At 47.9% G+C, this 24,134-nt stretch overlaps 1 protein-coding gene across 7 annotated transcripts in view; it reads right to left on the bottom strand.

The window, feature by feature from the left end:
- Positions 1 to 24,134, bottom strand: part of PTK2B (protein tyrosine kinase 2 beta) — a 126,170-nt gene that overhangs the window by 16,529 nt on the left and 85,507 nt on the right. For 3 of the 7 annotated variants that reach the window (XM_011281538.3, XM_045055596.1, XM_045055597.1), the window contains exons 3-22: positions 15,713 to 15,891; positions 15,082 to 15,169; positions 13,799 to 13,878; positions 11,614 to 11,676; positions 11,344 to 11,398; positions 10,793 to 10,933; positions 10,305 to 10,379; positions 9,356 to 9,457; positions 8,517 to 8,634; positions 7,926 to 7,965; positions 7,751 to 7,819; positions 7,450 to 7,496; positions 6,509 to 6,559; positions 5,934 to 6,031; positions 5,061 to 5,145; positions 4,720 to 4,820; positions 4,355 to 4,470; positions 2,287 to 2,387; positions 1,789 to 1,878; positions 701 to 905 (exon numbers count right to left, since the gene is read on the bottom strand). In XM_011281538.3, coding sequence (XP_011279840.1) covers positions 701 to 905; positions 1,789 to 1,878; positions 2,287 to 2,387; positions 4,355 to 4,470; positions 4,720 to 4,820; positions 5,061 to 5,145; positions 5,934 to 6,031; positions 6,509 to 6,559; positions 7,450 to 7,496; positions 7,751 to 7,819; positions 7,926 to 7,965; positions 8,517 to 8,634; positions 9,356 to 9,457; positions 10,305 to 10,379; positions 10,793 to 10,933; positions 11,344 to 11,398; positions 11,614 to 11,676; positions 13,799 to 13,878; positions 15,082 to 15,169; positions 15,713 to 15,891 — 1,904 coding nt within the window. Of the gene's footprint in view, positions 1 to 700; positions 906 to 1,788; positions 1,879 to 2,286; positions 2,388 to 4,354; positions 4,471 to 4,719; positions 4,821 to 5,060; positions 5,146 to 5,933; positions 6,032 to 6,508; positions 6,560 to 7,449; positions 7,497 to 7,750; positions 7,820 to 7,925; positions 7,966 to 8,516; positions 8,635 to 9,355; positions 9,458 to 10,304; positions 10,380 to 10,792; positions 10,934 to 11,343; positions 11,399 to 11,613; positions 11,677 to 13,798; positions 13,879 to 15,081; positions 15,170 to 15,712; positions 15,892 to 17,148; positions 17,281 to 20,070; positions 20,261 to 24,134 lie in introns of those variants that run through there. The other 4 variants (XM_011281539.3, XM_011281537.3, XM_045055598.1 and 1 more) reach the window with 3 other exon arrangements.

The following is a 24,134-nucleotide window of genomic DNA, read 5'->3' as shown; positions in this document are numbered from 1 at the left end:
ATTCTGACAGCGCCCTTCACCAGGGACCTCCCAGTACCCAGAGAATAATGGCTCTTGGGTGAGAGATCAGACCTCCAGGCTGCCAATGCTCCATTTAGAAGGGAGAGGCGACCCATGGGTCACTGTCTTAACAGTCAAAAATCAATCACTGCCTTCTCTACTATCTGGGAGGAACAATCAAATGCAGAGGAGAGGCACAGGGTGCTGCTGGGGGTGTGGGTCACATGCCCGAGCTGGGCCTCCTGTAGGGCACACCCCATGTCTTTGTAAAGAGCACAGGTATGTCAGTGAAAGTCTGGTTCAGACTTTGGGTTCTAACCTAAAAAATATTTTTGGAGCACTTACTAGGAGCTTGAGGTTGAGACACATCGAGATGGTGAGGCTTACCCAGGCTCACTGTGTCTGATGGTGAACTCAGTTTCCCTCCCCTGGCCTCTGGCAAGCTGCTGAGTCTGCACCATGCTTCTGCTGGGAGCACCAGTCATTTCCACTTGGATGGGTGACTCCGTGTTGGTCAGAGGGGAGGTCCTGGTGGCAAGTCCCAGCCCCACCCGCCACTGCCACTGAACCTGAATTCTCTCATCCGTAAGGTGGCCAACTGCATGTTGTTTAAGGAAATACATTGTAAGAAGGGCTCTAGAGGAGACTGGCTCTCTGGGGGCCCTGTGCCTGCAGCCCCCCACCCCTGCTCCATGGTCACCTGAGGTTGCACACGAGCTCAGTGAAGCGGGGCCGCTCACTGGGGTCGTAGTCCCAGCAGCGAGTCATGAGGGTGTAGAGAACAGGTGGGCAGAGGTCGGGCTTGGGTAGCCGGTCCCCCTTCTCGAGCACCCCGATGACGTCCTTGTTCTCCAGCCAGAAGAAGGGCTGCTTGCCAAAGCTCAGGATCTCCCACATGCATACAGCTGAGGGCAGGAGGAGAGGGCTCAGGACCTGCTCTGGGGAGGACTCATGCGTGGAGAGGCCAGTGCACCCTCCTCAGGGAAAACTGTGGCAATCAGACCTCCCGTGTTCCCTAGCTTCCCCCTCTAGCATCCCTGGGGGCTCACCGTGGTGGTCCATGGAGGGACCAATCACCAGCATCTGCAAGTGAACTAGGGCTCACCTCCCTATACCCTGTTCCCATGAAGCTATTAGGTTTTGTGGGGCCAGGAGGAGGGGGCAGTCAAAGGCATGTCACAGGGACTCCACCAGTCCTTCTCATAGGAGGGAGTGAAGCCTCTACGCGAAAGCTGGTGTTTGAAGCCTAGCACCAACACTTGCTGCCTACACGATCATGGGCAAGCCCCTGGCCTGCTGAGCTTCAGTTTCCTTATCTGGAAAATGGGAATAATAATAATAATGAGATTTATTGGGCTGGCTGTGGAGAACTGAGAGGGAAAATCTATGTGGCTGTGTGCTCTGTAAGGGTCTGTCCATCTATCACCTGGTCTTGTTCTTACCTCTCCCTTTTCCTCCTTCTGAGAACAAACCTCAGAGTTTGGCTTTGAGGATGCCCTCCAGAGAGTCCCCACATCAGTCCCCGGGGCTAGTTGGTGGAGTGCATGCTCCCCTCGAGCCTTCTTTGGGAAGATGAACCAATACTGCCCAGGCAGGCCCTTAGCCCATGTTGCCTCCAACCCACCACTAGTGGTGGGACTTCTGAGACTTCTCAGGGGCCACAGCAACAGAGAACCCTTGCAACCCAGGGGTGGGGGTCCTGACCCCTGCCCCCGGCACCCCCTCATAGCCTGGTCATGGAGGGGAGAATCAGAACCCTTTCCCACACTCTGCTGAAACTCCACTCACCAAACATCCAGACGTCACTGGCTGTCGTAAAGCGGCGGAAATTGATGGACTCAGGGGACATCCACTTGATCGGAAGACGAGTCACAGAGGCTTTGGGTGGGCAAAGAGGTTTAACAGGGATTATTTAGGGAAGAAAGAGCCAGAATTATCCGGAAATACAGCCTATTCTCCAGAGACCCTTGGCCTGCCTGGGTTTGACCAACTGTAGTTTCTTTCTTTCTTTCTCTTTTTTTTTTCTTTTTTCTTTTTCTTCTCTTCCCTTTCCTTTCCTTTTTTTCCCTTTCCTTTCCTTTTTTACCCTTTTCTTTCTTTCTTTCTTTCTTTCTTTCTTTCTTTCTTTCTTTCTTTCTTTCTTTCTTTTCTTTTCCTTTCCTTTCCTTTCCTTTCCTTTCCTTTCCTTTTCTTTTCTTTTCTTTTCTTTTCTTTTTTCTTTTCTCTTCTTTTATTTTGGCTGCAGAGACCTGTCCAGGGACAAAGCACAGGCCAAACTCCCCTCACCTTTGTAATATTCCTCATCCTCAATGTACCGGGAAAGGCCAAAGTCCCCCAGCTTCACACACTCAGGGGAGGCCACCAGGATGTTTCGCACGGCGATGTCCCTGGGAGAGAAGTGTGAAGGTTCAGAATGTTTCAGAGAGACAGAGATAGACAGATGGACAGACAGAGAGATAAAGGGGAAGAGTGCTGGCCACAGTCCCAGCCTCTGGAGCAGAACAGGGCCACTTCTATGGGTCAGCCCTTCCCTGACCCACTGAGTTGACTTGCTGAAGCCCTGCTCAGGCGGGAGGCTAGACTGGCCCTCAGGTCCTGCCACACACAAAGCCCTCCACCATCTCCCTGTTGAGCTTTCTCTCCCATCACCCCTTCTCACGTGGCTCCAGTGTGAAGCTTATTTCAGGTCCCAGGACTTGCTCCACACGCTTGCCCTGTTGGCTATATCCTGCCCCCTGCCAGGGAGGGAGTCGCCCTGCTGGTTCTTCAAGCAACTTTCCTGATCACAATTATTCTCCCATTTCTGCAACTCCATAGGACCGTTGGCTTTTGTCATGGCAGAAAGCAACAGCTTGCAAATACCCTTCACGGAGCACGAGGACAGCCAAGACCACCCAAATGCTTTACACATTTACACAACACTCTGTGTTGTGACATGAAGACCTGCAGGCCTCCCTGGCACAGAGGGGGAGACGGGGCACAGAGAGTAGAAGGAGCTAGCCCAGTAGGTTCCCTGTGAGAAAAGGGGTCAGCCCAGACAGCCTAACCCCAGAGCTGAGCTCTCACTCCTCCCCAGGGAGAACTCACTGACTCAGTTTACCTCATGTTCCTGGCATCATTTCTAACCCCAAACCGGCTTGTCTGCTTGCTCCTCACGGGCAGGCTCTGTTCCCTACCATTTGTCTTTATTACTGTAAAGCTGATTCCAAAGCATGATGACTTCACCCAAACAAACAGAGGAAACAAATCATTACCCCACCACCTGCACCCCATGACTATTTACATCTCGAATTTTCCCCTTATGCTATGAGGTAAGCTCCACAAGGAAAGGGATTTTTGTCGGTTTTAATTATGACTTCATCCCAGAGCCGAGGACGGTGCCTGCAAGCACAGGGTAGAAGTTCCATATGTGTTGAATGAGTGAATGGAATGAATGAACGAACGTTTATATCCCCACACATTGCTTTGCACAATAACACCCACAGGGCCACGTATCCCACGTTCATGGTGTGGGATTGAAGAATTCACCTGCTCGCCCCAATGCTTTGAGAGCACCCCCCTTTGTCTCCTCCAGAGGATCATATCCCTCCTGGCTGGGACCTTCTTTTCAGGGAATAGGAACAAAGCTGGGTGGAGAAGGGGCCACTCCACAGCCAGAGGGAGACTAGGACTTGGCAGCTCAGGGGTTCTGGGGACCAGTGCGGGGCCAGCTGCTTGGGCTGGGAAGGGCCCAGACCTCAGGATCTTCCAGACACTGCCCAAGTCCTGTCCCCTGCCCGGGCCATGTGTCACCAAGCAGGTGAGCCTGAGGAAAGCAAGCTCCATGCAAGTGGGGAAGCGATTTCTTAAAAACCACAGGGAGGGGCGCCTGGGTAGCGCAGTCGGTTAAGCGCCCGACTTCAGCCAGGTCACGATCTCGCGGTCCGTGAGGTCAAGCCCCGCGTCAGGCTCTGGGCTGATGGCTCAGAGCCTGGAGCCTGTTTTTGATTCTGTGTCTCCCTCTCTCTCTGCCCCTCCCCTGTTCATGCTCTGTCTCTCTCTGTCCCAAAAATAAATAAAAATAAACGTTGAAAAAAAAATTTTTTTTAAAAAACCCACAGGGAAGCGGGCTAGATGCCCTGAGTTACAATCAGATGCCCAGCACTTTAGACTACTCTTAATAGCAACGCTGTGAGACACATATCGCCATTTCACTTTGCAGATGAGGCAATGGGTTCCTAGAAGATGCTCAAGTTGTCGCATTGAGCAGGACCAAAGCTGGGCTTTCAATCTCTGTCTCTGTGACTCCGAAGTTCTGCATTACCCCAGCCTCCCTGGGTCATACGAAAGAGACCAGCTTCCTTCCCAAGCCCACCTGTGGACACAGTTGATGCTCTCCAGATAGGCCATGGCCTTGCAAATCTGCAGGGAGTACAAGACGAGAGTGAGCACCTTCAGGGAGTTCTTGTTTCGCTCTAGGTAGTGGCCCAGCTGTAGGAAGAGGGAAAGTGCTGTCAAGACCTCGGCAGGTAGCTTCCAAGCTCTTCCCAGGCAAACCTAGGTTGCTAAGATGTTCCAGAAACTTCCTCTACAAATGATCTCTGGGTTGTTTCAGCTGAATACAGAGTGCAAAATCTGGGAGCTTAGGGCCCATGTTCTAAATGCATCCCACCCACAGGCCCTGCTCAACAGTGGCCCAGCTGTCACCACAGGGTTCCACTTCCCCCACCTGCAGCTCACCTCACCATAGGGATACAATTCCATGATGATCCAGGTGGGTTCCTCTTCAATGATGCCGATCAGCTTCACAATATGAGGGTGGTCAAGATTCTTCATGATCACTGAAATTGGGGGCGAGAGGGAGGGGCCAGAGGGGTGCTAAGGTCCAATATGAGAAACACACTGTGCTGTCCCAACTGGGAGAAACAGGGAGTGAGACCCCTCCTCCCAGTGGAGGTCCCTGCACTGTTCGTACCCTCCCCATCCCAGCTTCCAGGCCCCTCTCCCATCCTGCAGGTCTGTGTGGTCCCAGGGGTCTTTTCTCATGTACAGGGCTGTGTCACTCTCCAGGGCACACCTACCTGCCTCACTCAAGAACTTCTCCTTGTTGTCCAGAGTGCAGTCTTTCTTGCAGGTTTTTACAGCTACGTTGATTTTCTCCCCTTTCTGCAATGAAATTCTGTTCAGAGTTGCCCCTGCCCCCCACTTCTGGGCCAGCCCAGTGCTCAGAAGAAAGTGTCCCCTTCCTGGCATTGCCATGGTCGTCCCGCAAGCTTGATTGACAGCCAAGGGAAGACAGACAGCATCTGGGCCTCTGGGGCTCTGCAAGGCACAGTCCTCCCCTTCCTCCTTCTTCCCCCCCACCCCCACTCTTCTCTCCACTCTTCTCTCCACTCCTGACTTCCTCGCTTCTTGACCAGAGTATGTCAGGACCAGAGAGAACCTTTGAGACCCGAGCCTCTGGCTGTCTAGATGAGGACACTGAGGCTAAGGGCCTGTGCTCTGCCCCATGTCAGTAGTGGTCGCGTGTAGATCGCATGCAAAGCCTCTTTCTCTCTCTTTGTTGTTGGCTTTTACAATTCTGCTTCCTCTTTTCCTTGGCCCCACTCTCTTCAGGGCCCCAACCCACTGGCAGCCTCAAGACTAGCTCCTCCCTCAGCTCCTGCTCTTCCTCTTCTCAGAGCTGAGTTTTCTCACGCCTCCCCATGTTCTTGCTTGCCAAGGTCAGGCCAACCCTTCACCAGGTCCTGCCTCCATTTTGCTCCCTGGGATTGCTATCCTTCTGGGAAATGACTCTGCTTCCAGCACTCCTTGGGGATTTCAGAAATACTGCAAATGCCAAGTGAATGCAAAGCCACACATCATGGTGGCCGCTCCAACCTCACAATACATGACCTCCCCTTTGTCCTATGGAAAAGTGGGAAGGGAATGTCAGTGAAGAGTCTGGAACTTACGTGATTTGTGTAGACACCTTCGTAGACCTCCCCAAAAAAGCCTTCACCAAGAATCCGATTCAGGACTACATCATCCCGTGTGACGCCATACTGTGGGCCTGGGCAGATGGAAAGAACAGATGGTCTCAGGGCACAGAAACCGCTGGTGCCCCTGGGAATCTGAATATTTGCAGGCCCCAAGGCCAGGCTCTGCTCCGTTTCCACCCAGGCATTGCCAGACCCCTCAACAACATCTCAGCTAAGATCCAGGGGTTGGCCTGGGTAAGGAGTTTTAGAAGGCTCCATCATCTCTGACCTGGGGAAAAGCCATCATCACCCTGTTCTCTCTGCAGGCCAGGTCCCATGACCACACTCTTAGGATCCCCACACACATCACAGGCATGCAAAAGGTCAATAGTGTGGGAATAAAACAATAATCTCAGCTTTCAAATCCAAGGTGTTTCACTCAGGTTTGTCTCTGTCTGAAGCACACATGGGAGAAGATGCAGGAAGGAAAGAAAGTCCCCTGTGGTGTCCCCACAACGTCACTTCATAGGACCCTGGCTGTGGCCATTGTGGTAGGGTCAGAGATCTACCTCCGGGCCTTCGCAGGGTCTCATCGGGAATCTCTGCATAGATGTCTGATTCTGGAATGACAGAAAGAGAACATCGTATGGGTAAGATACCCTCAGCAGGCACCGCCAGGAATCAGGCACATGGCTCCCACATGCAGGCCAGCAAAACCAAGGCTGACATCCCTGGGAGGGGAGGGGAGCCAGGCAAGAACTGGGGCTTCTGTCCCAGGTTTCGGCATGGCCACAGAACCTAGGGCACCTTGACTTGAATCCCTGCTCACTGCTGCCAGATTGCATCATTTAAAGCAAGTTAGTTAGTCTCCCTCAATCTGTTTTTCTTTCTGTGAAATGAATGTTTCTGGGGAATGCCATAAAGATCAATAAAATAATACCTATTATATATTTAACAAGGTTAGGGACTGGATGTTTGTATCCCCCCACCCATTCCTATGTTGAAGTCCTGACCGCCAGTGTGAAGGTATTTGGAGGTGGGGCTTTTGGGGGTGACTAGGTTGAGATGAGGTCAGGAGTATGGCACCCCCATGGTGAGATTACTTCTCCGATAAGAAGAGAGACTAGAGCTCTCCATTTATCCACCATATGGGGACACGGAGAAGGTGGCCGTCCGCATGCCGGGAAGACAGTTCTCACCAGGACCTAGCCCTGCTACCACCTTGATCTTAGACTTCCAGTCTCCAGAACTGTGAGAAACACATGTCTGCTGGGAAGGCCCCCAGGCTGTGGCGTTTAGTATGACAGCCCAAGCCAAGACAAACACGGTGCCACGTACTAACTGTTGAATACATGTTAGCCATTGGGATTCATGACATTTGAAGCCATCATTGAGAAGTCATAGGGGAGGTCTGCTTTCCTGGAGCTTGGAGGGAATCTTTGACAATGTCACAAGAGCAGGTGGAAGGGAGGCTCCGGCACAGGAGGACAATGGCAGATGGGCGGCTTACCTATGCTGCAGCTCTCTGAGAGATGGGGCCGCTGCGCCTCCAGGTTTCTGTAGGAGGAGATGAGAGGGCAGGAGCCTGGTGAACTCAGAGCCTGGCAACGAGCCCCCCCGGGAAGCCCACCCTCTCCCGCCCACCCCTCATAGAGGCCAGCCCCACTGTGCCCCCTGCCTGCCTGCAGGAGCAGGCTGTCCTGATGACACCAGGCTGGGAGCATGGCCCAGGCTGCCGGAGGACAGCAGCAATTCTCCCTAAGATGATGCCGGTAGCATTAGGACACCGGACTACCCCAGCAAGAACTTACAGGGTGAAGTTTACTGGCGAGAAATCGCCACTTGTGATGTGCTGGGGTTCCAGTGTTCTCCCCTGGGTCCTGGAAACCAGAAACCATGGGTGGGGGCTCCCTATTTGTTCTGCCTTCTCCCAGGAAGACACGGGCTGAGTGCAAGGCTTGTTCGCTGCCTTTCTGTTATACTCACAGTACGGGGATCTGGGGCAGGCTGTTCCGCTTCTCACCATCTGGGGAGAGGGCAGAAAGAGGGGGCGCTGGAGCCAGGGACACAGGGTCCTAGATGGATGGCTGACCTCACTGCTCCTATGAGCCAACACAAGGGAGAACCCCTTCCCGCCATTCTGTATCTTCTGAGAGTCAGAGCGGAAGCTAAGTAGGCCTTTGGCCTGAATTAGAATGCTCTTAGTAGAAGAAATTCTCAGCCTTCCTTCTGCCACCACCCACGTGTTCCAGCTCGGACCCCTGCTTCCGATCCCAAAATAGACACATCTTCACAGGAGGGACAAGTCATGTTCCAACACTAGCTTTGATCTTCCTGGGGCCACAAACATCTCTGCTCCTGATGCCAGCTCCCCAAGCTGCTTTTGGCCAGGGCCTGCAGCTAAGGACCCAGGACGGTCCACAGGGGGTATCCAGGAGGGTTGGGTGAGCACCTCCTCACACTTCCAAAGCCTCTTTGATCATATACTGGTCAATGGCTTAGCTTCTCTCGCTCTGCCACTGGGGGCTTGTGCCACATCTGCCCATTGGGCCAGTTTGCCTTTAAATGGAAACTCACCTTTCTTGGGATGAATGATGAGAGAGCCTTTGTGCTCCCCTTGAAGCCGGCAGTAACCATCCACCAGGTCAGCCATGTTCTCGGCCTCTGCCAGAGAGGAGGTTTTGATGGACAAAGACTGCAGAGAAGAGACCAGCCAAGTATGAGACCTGAGACCCTTGGCTAGAGTCTGCCCCACAGGAATGGAGAAGAAACCGCACACTCAGAAGGAGCTGACAAGGCCACCCTTCGTTCCCCTGCCGGGAGTCCCTCAGCACCTCTGCCAGGGATTGCACTCCCCACAGCCACCAGGGGGCGCGCCTGCCACCCCTCCCCACTGGCAACATTAAACCCTGGGAAGGCCAGTTTTGCTAGGACTTATTTTGGTCTCTAAGTGCGTAGCATAATGTCTTGTACCCAGTAGGTGCTCAATAAGTAAGAGCAGAAACTAGGAGAAGAGGGAGTGGGATAGGGGACAGTCAGATGAAAGGAGAGATAGACAATCAGTTTGCAGTTTGAGTTCTCTCTGATTATTCCACCCACAAAAAGCCCAGGTTCCCAGAGGTACTGTTACTGAGTCATCATTCACTTGTTCAGAGTTAGATCTCTGATTTGTGACTTGATTTCCGGTCACTTCATCCACCCTAAAAACTCCTCCAACTTATTTCTTGACATTTTTAAACAGCTTTGCTTCCTGATACATCTCCCTTATAATTTTATTGTCAGCCTGGCATAACGTCTGAGCAATGGGTGCAGTTTTCTTAGTGAGATCCCAGAAACCAGGCTGGCCTGGGCAAGAAATCCCAACCTGTAGCTGCATCCCCTTGTTTTAGAGCTTCCAGGTGTCCAGAGACACTCACCTGGGGGGCACCTTCAATGCCCAACTGTAGTACTGCCTGGCCTTCCTCCAGTGGGAGGCACCTGATGGACTTGATCTGCTTGAATTCAGCTAGGCAGGTGGGCTGTAAGAGAGCAGGGGGCCCTTCAGACCATCCCACTCCTGGGATCAAGCCTTGAAGATTGGTCAGTATGGCGGGGGAGGAGCTGCAAGGAGGTCCTGCATGGAGGAGAGACCTGCAAGGAGGTCTCTCCATGGTGTGAAGAGAGAATCAAAGACTATTAAGGCAGAAGGGATCATCTGGTCTAAGCTCCTCACTTTGCAGAAGAGAAGAGGAGTCTAGGGAGCCAGGAGTTGCTCACGGTCATATGCCAAATTGGTGATACAGCCGGGACTGGACCCAGGTCTTCTGCCTCCCAGAGAATGATTGTCCCATCTTGCCATTGCAAGATCAACTTTTTTAAAAAAACTTTTTTTTTTCAACGTTTATTTATTTTTGGGACAGAGAGAGACAGAGCATGAAGGGGGGAGGGGCAGAGAGAGAGGGAGACACAGAATCAGAAATAGGCTCCAGGCTCTGAGCCATCAGCCCAGAGACTGACGCGGGGCTCGAACTCACGGACCACGAGATCGTGACCTGGCTGAAGTCGGACGCTTAACCGACTGCGCCACCCAGGCGCCCCAAGATCAACTTTTTTATCTGAGCCAGAAGAGCAGTGATAGTGCCCTTCCCTCCTCTCTTCCCCACCACACCACCCTGCCACCCAGGGTGCAGGAGAAAGTCATGGGGAAGTAAAGAACTGTCTGCTCCATGTCCCGAACACTCTCTCTACAGCTACTCAAACCAAGGGCCTCTCTGCTCTCAGCAAGGGGCAGGGACGACTGGTAATCAGGACAAGGTAGGAGGCAGCAGAGAAGGGGAGACCGCTCAGCCTAGGGGTGGGTGCAACCTGCCCCCAGTCTCTCTCTACCTTTGCATCTTGACTTGTCAGCTGGCGGATGCCCTTCGGGCCAATGACCAGGTCCACAGTAATGTTCCATCCTTGCTGGAATAAAAGAGGAGAGAGGACTGTTGCTTCAGGTTTGTCTCCCTCATATTTCAGAAAGTTGAAAAACAAAAAGTTCACTAATTTAGACACAGGCCACTATCTCCTGTGCCCTCCAGCTCCTTCAATCTCATAACCCTACAGTACAGACTCCCCTCCTCCTTATACCCTGCCTACTCTGCCCACTTCCCAGATTTGTAGCCAAGATTTCAGTTCCCTTCCTCAGGCAAGCAGTTTAACATTAGTTGCATTTTAGGGCATGTCAGCGAGGCCCAGCTGCTCGAGGACCTTTGCTTGTGTGTGTTACTTCGAGCCAACAGGCCTCTTCTTGCCCCCAAGTCGGCCTTGTGGGCCCCTTTCCCGAGAGGCCTGGAATTTGGGTCAGGGAGAGAATAAAGAGGATGTGTCATTACAATGAGTTCACAGCGATAGGTCTCCTGGTCGATGTTGGCAAAGCCCGCGAGGGTGTTGAAGAACTTCATGACGCACTCCTCCTCCCTGAGCGAGGCGTACTGCTGGAAGGTCTGCTGGATCATCTTCCGGAACTGCTTGGGCTGGGGGTGGAGATGGTCAATGGTGAGCTGGCCCTGCTCCTCCAAGCTCTGATTCCTTCCCTGATCTCAGCAAAAGCCTGTCTGCTACTGTAGGGTGGTCCTCAGGCCTTTGCCACGAGAGCAGCAGCCATCTGTTCACTAAACCACACACCTACTATCTCCAGCGAGGCTCACCAGAGGCCTGGGATCGAGGCATGGAAGATAGCATCCCCAGGCCACAAAGATAATTGGCTTCTGGTGTGGAACTGGAGCCAGGTTTCCTAATTCCCAGCCACAGAAAGGGCCCACTGGATATTTTTAGTGATACCCTGGCTTTCCTGAGTATCCCCCACCCAATGCCATTGGGCTCTAGTCATAGAGACCAGCACAAAGGGGTTCTCTCTGGGCCCCTTGCCCAGTGGTTTCCTCACCTTTAAGTTCTCCTGCATCTGCTTTGGGAAAAACAGGTCCAGTCCTACTTCTTTCCTGAAAGAAGAGGAGAAAAAGTGGCATTTGACTCCCCCTCACCCCCAACCCAGGACTTCAGACCAATCAGGAAGAGATATGATGGACTGAGGACCAGGAAGATGGGTCCTGCCTGGCTTTGGTATGGAGATGAACAAGGTAGGGAGCACGTAGGAGCTCACGCAGGGCAGTGAGGAAGGAAGGGAGGAGAGGCAATGACCAGTTTCAGGACTTACTCCAGGAACTCGAAGTTGGACTTTTTGTCAAGTGCATTGTGGGGCATGTCCTTGAAGAACCGCCTGGAGAGAGAGAAGTCATGGAGAGGTTGATGGTTGTAGAACAAGGCCATCAGAGTTGGGTCACCCAAAGCCACACATTGGTCTAGAAGCTCCCTTTCCCCTGCCAAATGTAGTAACCAATTGAAGGGAGAATATTAGAGTGAAAAAAATTGATATTTACAAAACCACGAAGAAAAAGAAAACCCCCAAATTTCATTCCTAGGAAGGACTCCAGCCCTGTTCTTTGGGAGGCCCAGCTCTGGGACCTCCCAGTTGTTGGGCAGAAGAGAAAAATGGTGGTTCTATCTTTGGCCTCTAGAAACAAATGACCCAATGCAGCCAATGAGGATTGTTGGAGGGCCTAGCATTTAGTGGCCGGGTATATATATGACCCTGTAATGAATTAATTCAGTAGTTCTCAACCAGGGGCATTTTACACCTCCCTCTCCAGCCTGGAAACATTTGGCAATGTCTGGAAATTTTTGGTTGTCACATCTGGTTGGGAGGAAGTTGGTCCCATCAGCATCTAGTGTGTAGAGGCCAGGAACGCTGTTAAGTATCTTGTCATTCACATGATGGCCCTCCAAACAAATTATCTAGCACCAAATGTCCCATTGCTGAGATGGAGAAACCTGGGAGGTTGATACAAGGAGAGAACTCAGGAATCTAGGACAAATGTTCTTTCCTGACTCACTTCTCTATATAGAGTATCTGACAGAGTGGGATAGCAGATCCTGGAGGAGTATGCCAGCTGATTAAGACAGACCTGTACTTTGGAAACCAAACAACAGGTAAACAGCAATGATATTCAGTTGTAGGACGTGAAGAGCCTATCCAGGATTCTTCCCTGGACGCAAGGTCATTTTCCTCCTACTTCTACCTGAAGGTGCTGGTGATTAAGATCCAAAATTTCCACACAGCCAATCATGGCAGCTTTAGACAGTTTTCTGAGTCAAAGGTGAGTGGATGGCTCAGCTGGTGCCAACTTTGCTCAGGTCATGATCTCAAGGTTTGGTTTGTGAGTTCAAGCCCTGCATCTGACTTGCTGCTGTCAGCGCAGAGCCCGCTTCAGATCCTCTTTCCCCCTCACTCTCTGCCCCTCCCCCATCTGTGTTCGTTCTCTCCCCAAAATAAATTAAAAATAAATAAATAAAATAAATAGAAGGTTTTCTGAGCCAGTGCTACGGGATTGACCCCCACATTCACAGAAAACCTCAGAGCAAGCCTGTGAAGTGAGGATTACAGGCAACACGGCCTCCAGCAATTCCCATTGGCTTGAGGGAGCTGCAAAATGTACTCCTAGATAGCTGAACAAACTGGCTTGCTGTACGCACCTATTTAATTGGCAAATGCCCATCAGAGAAGAGGATTTTAGATCTTTCAGGGTTGTCCATTCATTCAAATATGTACTGTGCTCTCATTTGGTGCCAGGCGAAGGCAGTACCAATGCTGATTTCAAGGATTTGACAGGATTTCACAATCTAGTGCATGTGAGCCATTCATTCCTAAGTACAGAGGATCCATACAGGGTAAGGTAGATGGGGTGGGCGTGAGGAAGAGGGGCCTTCAGGATGGAAAGGCCCTTGAGTTGGCTCAGTGGGAAGAACCTATGGCCACCATCCTGCTTGTTATGGACCTTTCACAGGCAAGTCCTGAGGTTTTCTGTGAATGTAGAAGGTGAACAGGCAACACTGGCCCAGTAAATTTTCTAAAGCTGCCAGAATAAAAAAGAGTTTACCAGGTTGAAAAGAGAATGAGAAGAGTATGCCAGACAGCAGGCTCTGTGTCCCAGCTCCTACTGGAGCTGAAGACACAACAGTGAAGAGCACAGTGGAAACCCAACATTCGAATACCTCCCAGGACCTTGCCTAGTGCTCAAAGAAACATTTACTGAATCACTTGAATGGCAGATAGGTGGAAGAAAAAGGCAGCCTGGAGGGAAGAGCAGCCAAAGGAGGCAGGGGACACTGACCAGAAATGGGGCTGGCTCTTTTTTCTAAGGACCAGACAGTGAGCGCCTTACCCTCTGTCAGCCACCACTTGTCCCCATGGCTCTCATGTACCCACTCTTGCTTCCCACCCTGGAGGCAAGTCCAAGCTGGCTAAGAGCTCCAGTCCCTGGAGGGTCCTTGAGGCCACATACCTGAGCTCCAGGCAGCCCAGCTGCAGGGCCATGCCCTCGCTGACCTTGCTGGCATAGCGTTGCATGTAGTCATTCCGTAGCTGGTGGAGAGAAAGACCAAGGTTGAGAGTCATGCCCTCCTTCCCTGTTTCCCTGACCTTAGGCTCCAAGAGATGGTGGGTGCTTTGAACACAATCCTGCTGCCCTGAGCTATCTCTCTCACACAGCCCACCATGCACAAATGTGTAGTGGATGAAGAGCAGAGGGGGAGACTCTCCCTTTGCTCTGCCTCTTCCTCTAGAATTCTCTAGAATCATGCCTCCACAGGCCAAGGTCTTCAGGTTTTTTGAAGCACTTTCAGACACATTTTCTTATGGCTTTATGAGGCTGGGGTTCAGATTCCTCTTTCCACTCTTCATTTTAGAGGTAAAGAAATAGAATTTGGGGATGAGTCATTTATTCAAAGTCTTTTTGGTACTTAGTGACAGATGTCATTCACTCCACAATAAAAGTCTGGCTTTGTCTTCAGAAAACCAAGAGGGAGACACAGGTGAGAGCTGAGACCAGACAGAAAATAATGATGGCCTCTCACACATCCTCAGCACTCTGTGCCAAGTCCTGTGCTAAGCACTTTACATTTATTACAGCCAGTGGTGTGTTGGAGCAGCTCCAAACAGCTCATGAAAGCCAGTTATTAAATTTTCTGAAGTTTTGCAAGCTGTATGATATCATATTGGTAGCTTGAAAAATGCCATGATAGGGGAATATTTACACCATGGAAATTGGCAAGTGCAATAAATCAGAGATTTTTTTCTTCAGAGAGCTGGTTTACCAGCACCCTGCTAGTGATACCATTTGGTCCTCACAACAACCCTATAAAGTAAGTATTATTATTATCATCTCCATCTTCTAGAAAAGGAAATAGCTTCAGGCAGTTACATTAAGCCCCAGGAGGATACTAGGTTAGTAGCTGGCAGCACTGGCCAGAAGCCAGGCATGTCAGAGTCTGTGTGCTAAGACCACCAATTCTCTTTGTATCTGCTCTGCCTGCCCATTACCAGGTCTCCTGAGAAGTAAATAGCCACCAGCAAAGTCCAAAAGTAGCTATACATATGGGGCAGGGTAAGCCAGCACTTAATTAGCCATAAGAGAACCAAGATGGAACAGCTGCCTAGGGACAAAGGCATGGCCCCAAGAGAAGTTTCCTAGATTGGGACCTCCAAAATCTGGGCTTTGTCTCTCTATCTCCCCAGGAAAGGATGAGTAATAGGGCCCTGGGGACAGGAAGAAAAAAATACTTCTACCTGTTGGTAAAAATAAAGTAGCGTTGTCCTGTCTTCTTTTAGGCTTTCCATGAAGTCCTCTGGTAAGTAGCGGATTTGGAGGTCATACCTGCAACAGGAAATTCAGACTCTCTGGTTGACTTAGGGAAACTTGTCATTTAAGAGTCTGCCCATAAGGCTCATGGCCACCCATTCAGGAGTTGTTTCTTCTTTCCCTCCTCTGTGGTCAGGTGGAGGACTGTGGGGAGATCATGGAGGACAGAGGGGTGGCAAGCAAGTGGTGGTCTATACTAGTCCTGACTCTCCACCTTGTCCCCCTCATGGCAATTGTTTTCTTTACGTTTGCAGATCAGCCCTTGACCTGGTTTTCTATTTTCCCTGCCCTACTGTTCCTCCTTCTCCGTAGCACCAAGAGCATCCTGTCTGGGGATGTTCCTGATATCTGCCCTGGGAGAGGGGGTGTACTGTGAGCTCATGTTAAGTCTTGGTCAATAGATGCATTGGATGCTGCAAGAGAACTAAGCCTAAAATGCCACTCAGATTTTCTAGAATATTCTCAGAGGTTGGAAAGTGCTCCCAGGAATTACTTTCCTGGGCCTCCCCACTCCACACTCCTCTCCCCCCATTTGAGAGCCCAGGGCTCTTCTCCTACCTCCATTCAGCCTCCATGTGCAGACACTCGTACTTTTCCTGAACCTCACCCACTGTCATCTGCGGGTGTAGCCAGTGGATCTCATCCGACTTCATGTGCTTCAGCCTCAGGCCATAGCACTCACCCAGCTGGATGTTGGGCCCTATCCGTCCGCTCAGCAGAATGGAGGCAATGACCTCCTGGGGAGGAGAATAGAGAGACACAATTCAGGTATACCCCTTCTAGGCTCCCACAGTCCTCATGCATCCCCCAGAAGTGTGATTCTCTAGGGTGGGGTTCCATCTCAATGTTTCATTTATCTCTGATTCTCTAGCACTTAGTGCAAGTTTTGGTGCACAGTGGGCTCTATCCGATGAATGAATAATTTGGTAAAATGAGACAGAGATAGAGAAACTGAGAGGAGAGAGGAGAGGCAAAGGAGAAAATGCAATGAGGCAAAGAACACAGATTCTGTGCTTCTGCAGAACATTTCAACCAAATGGATTAATAATTACTGAGCATTCACCATGTAAAAGCACTCTCTGAATGGTTCCCAATTTAGCCAGCATTACTGAGCATCTATAGTAGGCACTCAAGGCACCTTGCGTACATTATGTCATTGAATCCATACAACACAGGGAAGTAGGTGTTACATCTCCATTTGGCTGATGTAGGTTACACAGCTCATGGAATTAAGCTGGGGTTTTAAACCCTGGGCTAGTGGACTCTGTGGATTTCTACTGGGCCAAGCTGCTTCATGGGGTGCTGGGGCTGGGCAAGGCAGAAGGATAAGATTCACATTAATGGATTAATTGGCACACTTTTCCACATAAGAATAATGGCCATAGGTAATAGAGTATTGACAAGAGATTAGGAAATCTCCTTATTCCTGCTTTCTTGTTGATCAGAAGTCAGCCTGCCCATAGCCTGATGCCATAGCTTCCTGGCCTCAAGCTAGAGCTGGATCAAGAAGAGGCCCAACTGAGACACCTGAGTGTCTCAGTTGGTTAAGCATCCAACTCTTGATTTTGGCTCAGGTCATGATCTCACAGTTGGTGAGATGGAGCCCTGCATCAGGCTCCATGCTATCAGCATGGAGCCTGCTTGGAATTCTCTCTCTCCCTGTCTTTCTGCCCCCACCCCCCACCCCTGCATGCATTCTCCTCTTCTCTCTCAAAATTAAAAAAAAAAAAAAGAGGCCCACTGGGAAGCTTCCTGGAAGCCCATCTATAAGGTCCTGCCTAGCTCTGAAATCACATTATTTTCAGTTTAATTCATGTTTCTCATATGGTTACACACATAACGGGTAAATTGAGCCAACTCCCAGTGGAGCAGAAAGTACCATCAAAGGCAAATTTTAAAAACTCTTCTTATTTTCACTAATAAAATATTAAACCCATATTTAAATAGTACTGTTTTAAAGAAATACCAAATTATTGGTCTGCCTGGACACCCACATGTGTTGTCCAGCTCTGCCTCCTGCCAGCTGTCTTCAAGTCCATGGAGTGGTGAAGCTAAAAAACCTTAAGCCTGAAAAATCCTTTTCCCATTAGGGAAGCAGATCTCCATCACAGCAGTCAACTCTTGCTCTGTGAGACAAATAGCGAAACTGAGGCATATAAAGTACCCATTAACAGTTGTCACAAATCAGTTCAGGAATCAGAATTACCATCCAGGGATGGGAAAGAAAGCTGTGATCAATGGTACTTATAGTGAAAGGGACTCAGACAAGAGGGAGAGCTCAAGGCTGTGAAGTTGACCATTTTGTCATTATTTCCACCCATTTCTCCTGCTACTGACCCTTGTACTGCTCTTTCCACTCATACAATGATATTATCCAGAGACCCCATGTCATTACTGAGCCCATCTGGAGTCCCAGCTATCAGGTATTTTTAAATATAGAGTCTTCACTGCCCCAAATGAAACTTATTTGGCCTATGTCTGATTTCTCCAGGGCTGGGACCCTTGTAATTATTGGAAATTTCAAACATACATGAAGTACACTGAAGTCAAAAAAACAGTATAATAAACACTAATACACACATCACCCAGCTTCGACAATTACCAAAACTCTGCCATTTTTGCTTCATCTATTATGCCATTGACCACCCAACCACCACTTTTGACAGGTTTTTTTTTTTTAGTTTATTTATCTTTTGAGAGAGAGAAAGAGAGAGTGAACAGAGGAGGGGGAAAGAGAGAGAGAGGAATAGAAAGAATCCCAAGCAAGCTTTGCACTCTCACTGCAGAGCCTGATGTGGGGCTCAAACTCACAAACTGTGAGACCAAGACCTGAGCCGTAATCAAGAGTTCAACACTTAACTGACTGAGCACCCCCCACCACCCCCACCCCCCCGTGTGCCCCTACAGTTCTTTAAAGGTAAGATTTACAGACATTAAAATGCATACATTTTATGCATACAGTTTGTATGTAATCCACATGCCAAAAATTAAGATACAGGACATTTCAAGACACCCAGAAAGTGCCCTCATGTCCATTCGCAGTCAACCACCAAGCCCATGCTCACCCCAACTCCAGGTAACCAGCTTTTCCTCCCATTTTTACTTAGTTTCACCTGTTCTAGAACTTCATATAAATTGAAACATTGAGTATATATAAATCATCCTCCTGTTTCTAGATACCTGAGCTGTTTCTTATTTTTTTGCTATTGTGAATAAAAGTACTATGAACATTAATATACAGGTCTTTTTATGTAAATATGTTGTCATTTCCTGTGGACAAATACTTAGGAGTGAAAATTACTTTGTCAAAGGTAGATATATGTTTAACTTTATAAGAAGCTGCTAAGATTATTCTGTTTTATATTTCCACTGTGATGTATGAGATATTCATTACACTACATCCTCACCAACATTTGGTGCTATGTCTTTTTTTTTTTTACATTTTATTTATTTTTTGAGACAGAGAGAGACAGAGCATGAGTGGGGAAGGGGCAGAGAGGGAGGGAGACATAGAATCCTTAGCAGGCTCCAGGCTCTGAGCTGTCAGCACAGAGCCCGATGTGGGGCTCGAACCCACAAACCGTGAGATCATGACCTGAACCAAAGTCGAATGCTTAACCGATGGAGCCACCCAGGCGTCCCCTAAGTCTTTTTAATATTAGTCAGTTTAATGGTTATATATAGTATCTCATTGTGTTTTTAATTTGCATCTCCCTGATGACTAATGATATTGAGCATATTTTTATCTGGCCATTCATGTAATTTCCTTTGTGAAATATTTGTTCCAATTTTTCCCATTTTTCTGTGTTGTCTTTTTATTATTGAGTTGTAGGCAATCCTTATACACTCTAGATAAAAGTACTATGTATATGTTTTATAAATACTTTCTCCAGGTCTGTACTATGTCTATTATTAATTGTCTTGTCAGTTTCTTTTGATAAAGTCTTCTTATTCAAAATTTTCTTTTATGGTTAGTGCTTTCTGCATTCTGTCTGAGAAATCTTTGCCTGCCACCAAATCATGAAGATACAATCCTGTTTTCTTTTATAAGCTTTATAGTTTTAACTTTTCCTTTTAGGGTCTGTAATCCATCTTGAATTAATTTTTGTGTATGGTGTGAGGTAGGGGTTAAAATGTACTTTTTTTTCTCATAAAGATCTATGGTTATTCAGCATTGGTTTTTGACTTTCATTTTCCAATTGAATTGTTTTGCTGCCTTTGTCAAAATCAACTGGCTGTATAAGTTTAGATTTATTTCTGGACTCTCACTTTCTGATTTATTGATCTTTGTCTACACTCTGCTAGTACCACACTGTCTGCATTACTGTAGCTTTAGAGGAGATTTTGAAGTCAAATAGCATAAGCCTTTTACCATCTCCTTCCAAGATTGCTGTGTTATTCTAGGTCCTGCATTTCCATATACATTTTTTGAATTAGCTTGTCACTTTTCTATTTAAAATGCCTATTGACTCATGATTGAGACTTTGTTAAATCTATAGCTTAGTTGGGGGAGAATTGACGACATCTTAACAACATTGAATCTTCCAGTCTGCAAACATGGTATATCTCTCCACTTAATTTTATTTTTCTTTAATTTTTCTCAGCAATGTTTTGTACTTTCAGTGTCTAGTTTTGCAGGTCTTTTGTTAAATTTATTCCTAAATAGTTTACATATGTTGATGCTTCTGAAAATTAAAAACATTTAAAATTAATTTTCTATTTTGGGGTTCACTCCCTTGGGTGGCTCCCTCTTCCCCAGGATTTTTCTTAATCTTCTGGCTGCTCAAGTCAGCCCTAAATTCTATCCTCTGATGCCTCAAACCATTAAGGCTGCAGCTTTCTGCCCCTCCCAGCCCTCCCAGATTGGAAAGTGCCCTCAGGCAAAAAACCAGAAATTTGCAAATCTCATTCCTTACAGTTCAACTCTCAAGAGCAGGTTTCCCTCTAGTTTCTGCTGGTTATGGTCACTCTCCAGGGCTTTCAAGACCATTTCCTTTTTATCTTGTCCAGATTTTGCCATTGTTATCAGCAGGAAGATCAGTCCAGGCCAGGGATTCCACCATTTTTGAAACCTCTGTACTATTTTAATGAATAAATCTGTACTTTCTGCAAATGGAAGAAGGTTGGGAGTCAGAGAGCTCCCTTTAGAGCTCCATCAGAGATTCTGGTGCTTTTGTAAACACAAAGAAAGCCCTGAAAAACAAAATCAAATCCTGGTGTCCTCTTCTTCTACCTTTTTATCTCCCGCCCCCTCCCCCCCCAGCCCCCTTGCAGCTCATGGTATGGCCAAGGTCAAAATCCTGAGGCTGAGGGGTTGGCAGTGGCTGCAAAGCCAGGAACAGAGTAGAGGAGGTGGGGCCAGGGACAGAGATGCTGTAGTGGTGAAGACAACATTTACCTACAGGGGGATCCAGCAAAGGAGTAAACGTATTAAAGATAATGGAAAATGGGTTTCTTAATGTTGGCGAAAGTACTCAAAATAAGGAAAGAAGGCTAGAGTGGACCCTTAGGTGAGGCATTGGAATTTGAAGTATTGGTGAGAACTCATAGTTTTAGGGGGCTGGAGAGAGGGAGACAGAGAGAGAGAGAGAGAGAGAGCACTCCTGCAAGCCATGTACCCATGAGGAGTGAGCATGTGCAACTGAGAGCACATTGAAAGAGCCTGACTGAGGTCAATGACACCAAGATAGTTATTTGCATACCAAACACTGAGTCTTAGTTTCCGAATACCCTCCTGCACTAAAAGGGTTCAGGGATCCTTGGAGAAATGCCTGATTACAGGTCTGGGGCAAACAAAGTACAAAATAAGCCTGGAATATCTTTTTGTCCTAGAAAAAAAGGGAAGTATTTAGAGAATGTTGGGGATATATAACAAGGAAACAGTATTAGCTTAAAGGGGCTGGCATAGGACAGACACTTAAGTATAAAAATATATAATGACAGGAATGGGTTACATCCCACTGAATAAAACATAATCTGAGGCAGATAGATAAATAAATAAACTGGGGAGAAGGGAATATTTTTCCTTACAATAGAATGCCAACTAGCAAATATGGTAGAAGAAAGGATGGAAACAGGAAATCACCATTTGGCAACAAACTCAGTGTTGGTTGGTTCAGGCATGATTCATCAATGGATGATAAGGCTGGAGGGTGGAGATCTGATGATGAATAGGATATTGACATAGTTTCAGTGTATCTTCCCTCAGACTCTAGTCATACACACACACACACACACACACACACACACACACACACTAACCTGGCAGACACAAATGATCAGTTTATCAAGGTTAACATCATCAGTAGGAGAACAGGTAAACAAAGCATACCTCCCACCTTGATGTACTGAGAAGAGCACAGCATCTTTTCTGAGATATTCCTGCCAAGAGTTCGTGGTCAAGTCTAGTTATATAACCCAGTGAGGGGTCTCCTCACAGACCTATAGAATAAAAGGTCTGTACTCTTTTTTTTTTTTAAACCGTTACCATTTTCTTAAATGTTTATTTATTTTTGAGAGAGACATCATATGTGCCAGTGGGGGAGAGGCAGAGAGAGAGAGAAGGAGAGAAAGAATCCCAAGCAGTATCCATGTTGTCAGTGCAGAGCTGGATGCAAGGCTCAAGCCCACAAACCAGGAGATCATGACTTGAGCCAAGATCAAAAGTTGGGTGCTTAACCAACTGAGCCACCCAGGAGCCCCTGTTACCACTTTTTTAAATTGAGGTATAAATAACACATAACATTATATTGTTCTGGCATACAACATGATTCAGTATTTGTACACACTGAGAAATGATCACCACAACAGGCTCGTTACCATCCATCACCACACATCATTACAAATTTTTTTTTCTTGTAATTAGAACTTTTAAGAGAGGGAGAGCAAGCAGGGAAGGGGCAGAGAGAGAGAGAGAGAGAGAGAGAGAGAATCCCAAACAGGCTCTGTGCTATCAGGGCTTGAACTCACAAACCATGAGATCATGACCTGAGCTGAAATCAAGAGTCCGAAGCTTGACCAACTGAGCCACCCAGGTTCCCCTCTTGTGATGAGAATTTTTAAGATTTCATCTCTTAACAACTTTCAAATATACAGCACAGTAGTATTGACTACAGTCACCATGCTATACCTACATCCCATAACTTATTTATCTTGTAACTAGAAGTTTGTACCTTTTGACCCCCTTCATCCATTTTGCCCATCTCCTCCTGTCACACCTCCCCTCTGGCAACCATCATTCTGTTCTCTATAAGCTTGGCTTTTTGTTTTGTTTTGATTTGTCTGTTTATTTGTTTATTCGTTAGATTCTACCTATGAGTGAAACCATATAGTATTTGTCTCTCTCTGACTTATTTCACTTAGCATAATATTCTCAAGTCCTCTTCACGTTGTCATGAATGGCAAGATTCCATTTTTTTTTATGGTTGAGTAATATTCCACTGTGTATCTATACCACCCCTCTTTATCCATTTATCCATCTATCAGGACACTGGGGCTGCTTCCATATCTTGGGTCTTGTAAATAATGCTGCCATGAACATGGGGATGAATATATCTTTTTGTATTAGTGTTTTCATTTCCTTCTGATAAATACCCAGAGGTGGAAATTCTGGATCGTAGGGTAGTTCTATATTTAACTTTTTGAGGAACCTCCACACTGTTTTCCACAGTGACTGCACCAGTTTGCATTCCTGCCCACAGTGCACAGGATTCTCCTTTCTCCACCTCCTCGAAAAGGCCTTCGGTCTTGCAGACCAAGAACCTCTTCTATACTGGAGGACACCACAGAGACATGACAACTAAATGTAAATGTGTGTTCCTGGCCCAGATAGAATAAAATAGACACTGGAAGGACAGTTGGTGAAATTCAAATGGTTCAGAGGTAGTGTTACAGCAGTTTGGGCTTTCTCCTTTGGGTGGCTGCAAGCTAGCTCTGTAGGAGAGTGCCCTTGCAGGGGGAATAAACACTGGAGTATTTTGGGTGAGTGGTATTGCTGCAACTTGCTTTCAAAAGAAAGCAAGAAAAAGAATAATGACAGTGGACGTGTGTGTGTTTATGAAGAGACTGAGCTACTAAATACGGCACATGATAGATCTGAACTGAAAGAGGACTTAGCTACCTCCATTTTGATCTCAAACTTTCTTTTTTTCCCCCCCTAAGTTGATTTATTTTGAAAGAGAGCACAAGAGAGAGCAGGGGAGGAAGAGAGAAAGGGAGAGAGAGAATCCTAAGCAGGATCTGAGCTTCCAGAGCAGAGCCCAACTTGGGGCTCAAACTCATGAACCATGAGATCATGACCTGAGCCGAGATCAACAGTTGGCACTTAACCCACTGAGCCACCCAGGTGCCCCATTGACCTCAAACTTTCTTATTAAGTCCTTCTTCCCAGCTTATTTTTTTCCTCCCAGCTTATCTCTTAACTCAGGCAAAAGACCCTGTGGGCAAAGCATCCCAGGATGGGAGTGGGAAACTACCCTTCAAGCAATAAGACCTTCCCTGAGCTAGCCAGACCCCATGTGACTGACCCTGAGGCAATGATCCACCTGACCTTCACTGCCACCAGTGAGGAGCCACCGACACTTGTCCCACATTCTCCTTACATAAATCTGGAAGTGTTTTCAGCACTGTGGAGAGTCTTTGAGATGCTAGTCCCCTGCCTTCCCGTGTTGGTCTCACTGAAATCAATTCCTTTCTTGTTTTGCCACCACCCATCTCTCTGCCTTTGGATTTTGTCAGCAGTGAGTGGCTGAGCCTGCTCTGTTTGGGGCTCCCTGGAGCCAGATGCTCTTGCATCCTAGCTACAGGGCTACAGAACTATTGGGGAATCTGAGTATCTGAGTGAAAGTACTATGGGGGTTCTTTGTACCATTCTTTCAACATTTTTATATGTTTAAAGTAATTTCAAAATCAAAAGAGAGGTTCTGGTGAGGGAGATTCCCAGGCACATGAGAAGTAAAGGTACCATATTGAATGAATAGGA

The sequence above is a fragment of the Felis catus genome, chromosome B1 (genome assembly GCF_018350175.1).
Source record: "Felis catus isolate Fca126 chromosome B1, F.catus_Fca126_mat1.0, whole genome shotgun sequence".
Taxonomy (NCBI): Eukaryota; Metazoa; Chordata; class Mammalia; order Carnivora; family Felidae; genus Felis; species Felis catus.
The sequence above is the reverse complement of the archived record's forward strand: the minus strand, read 5'-3'. Positions and strand labels throughout refer to the sequence as shown.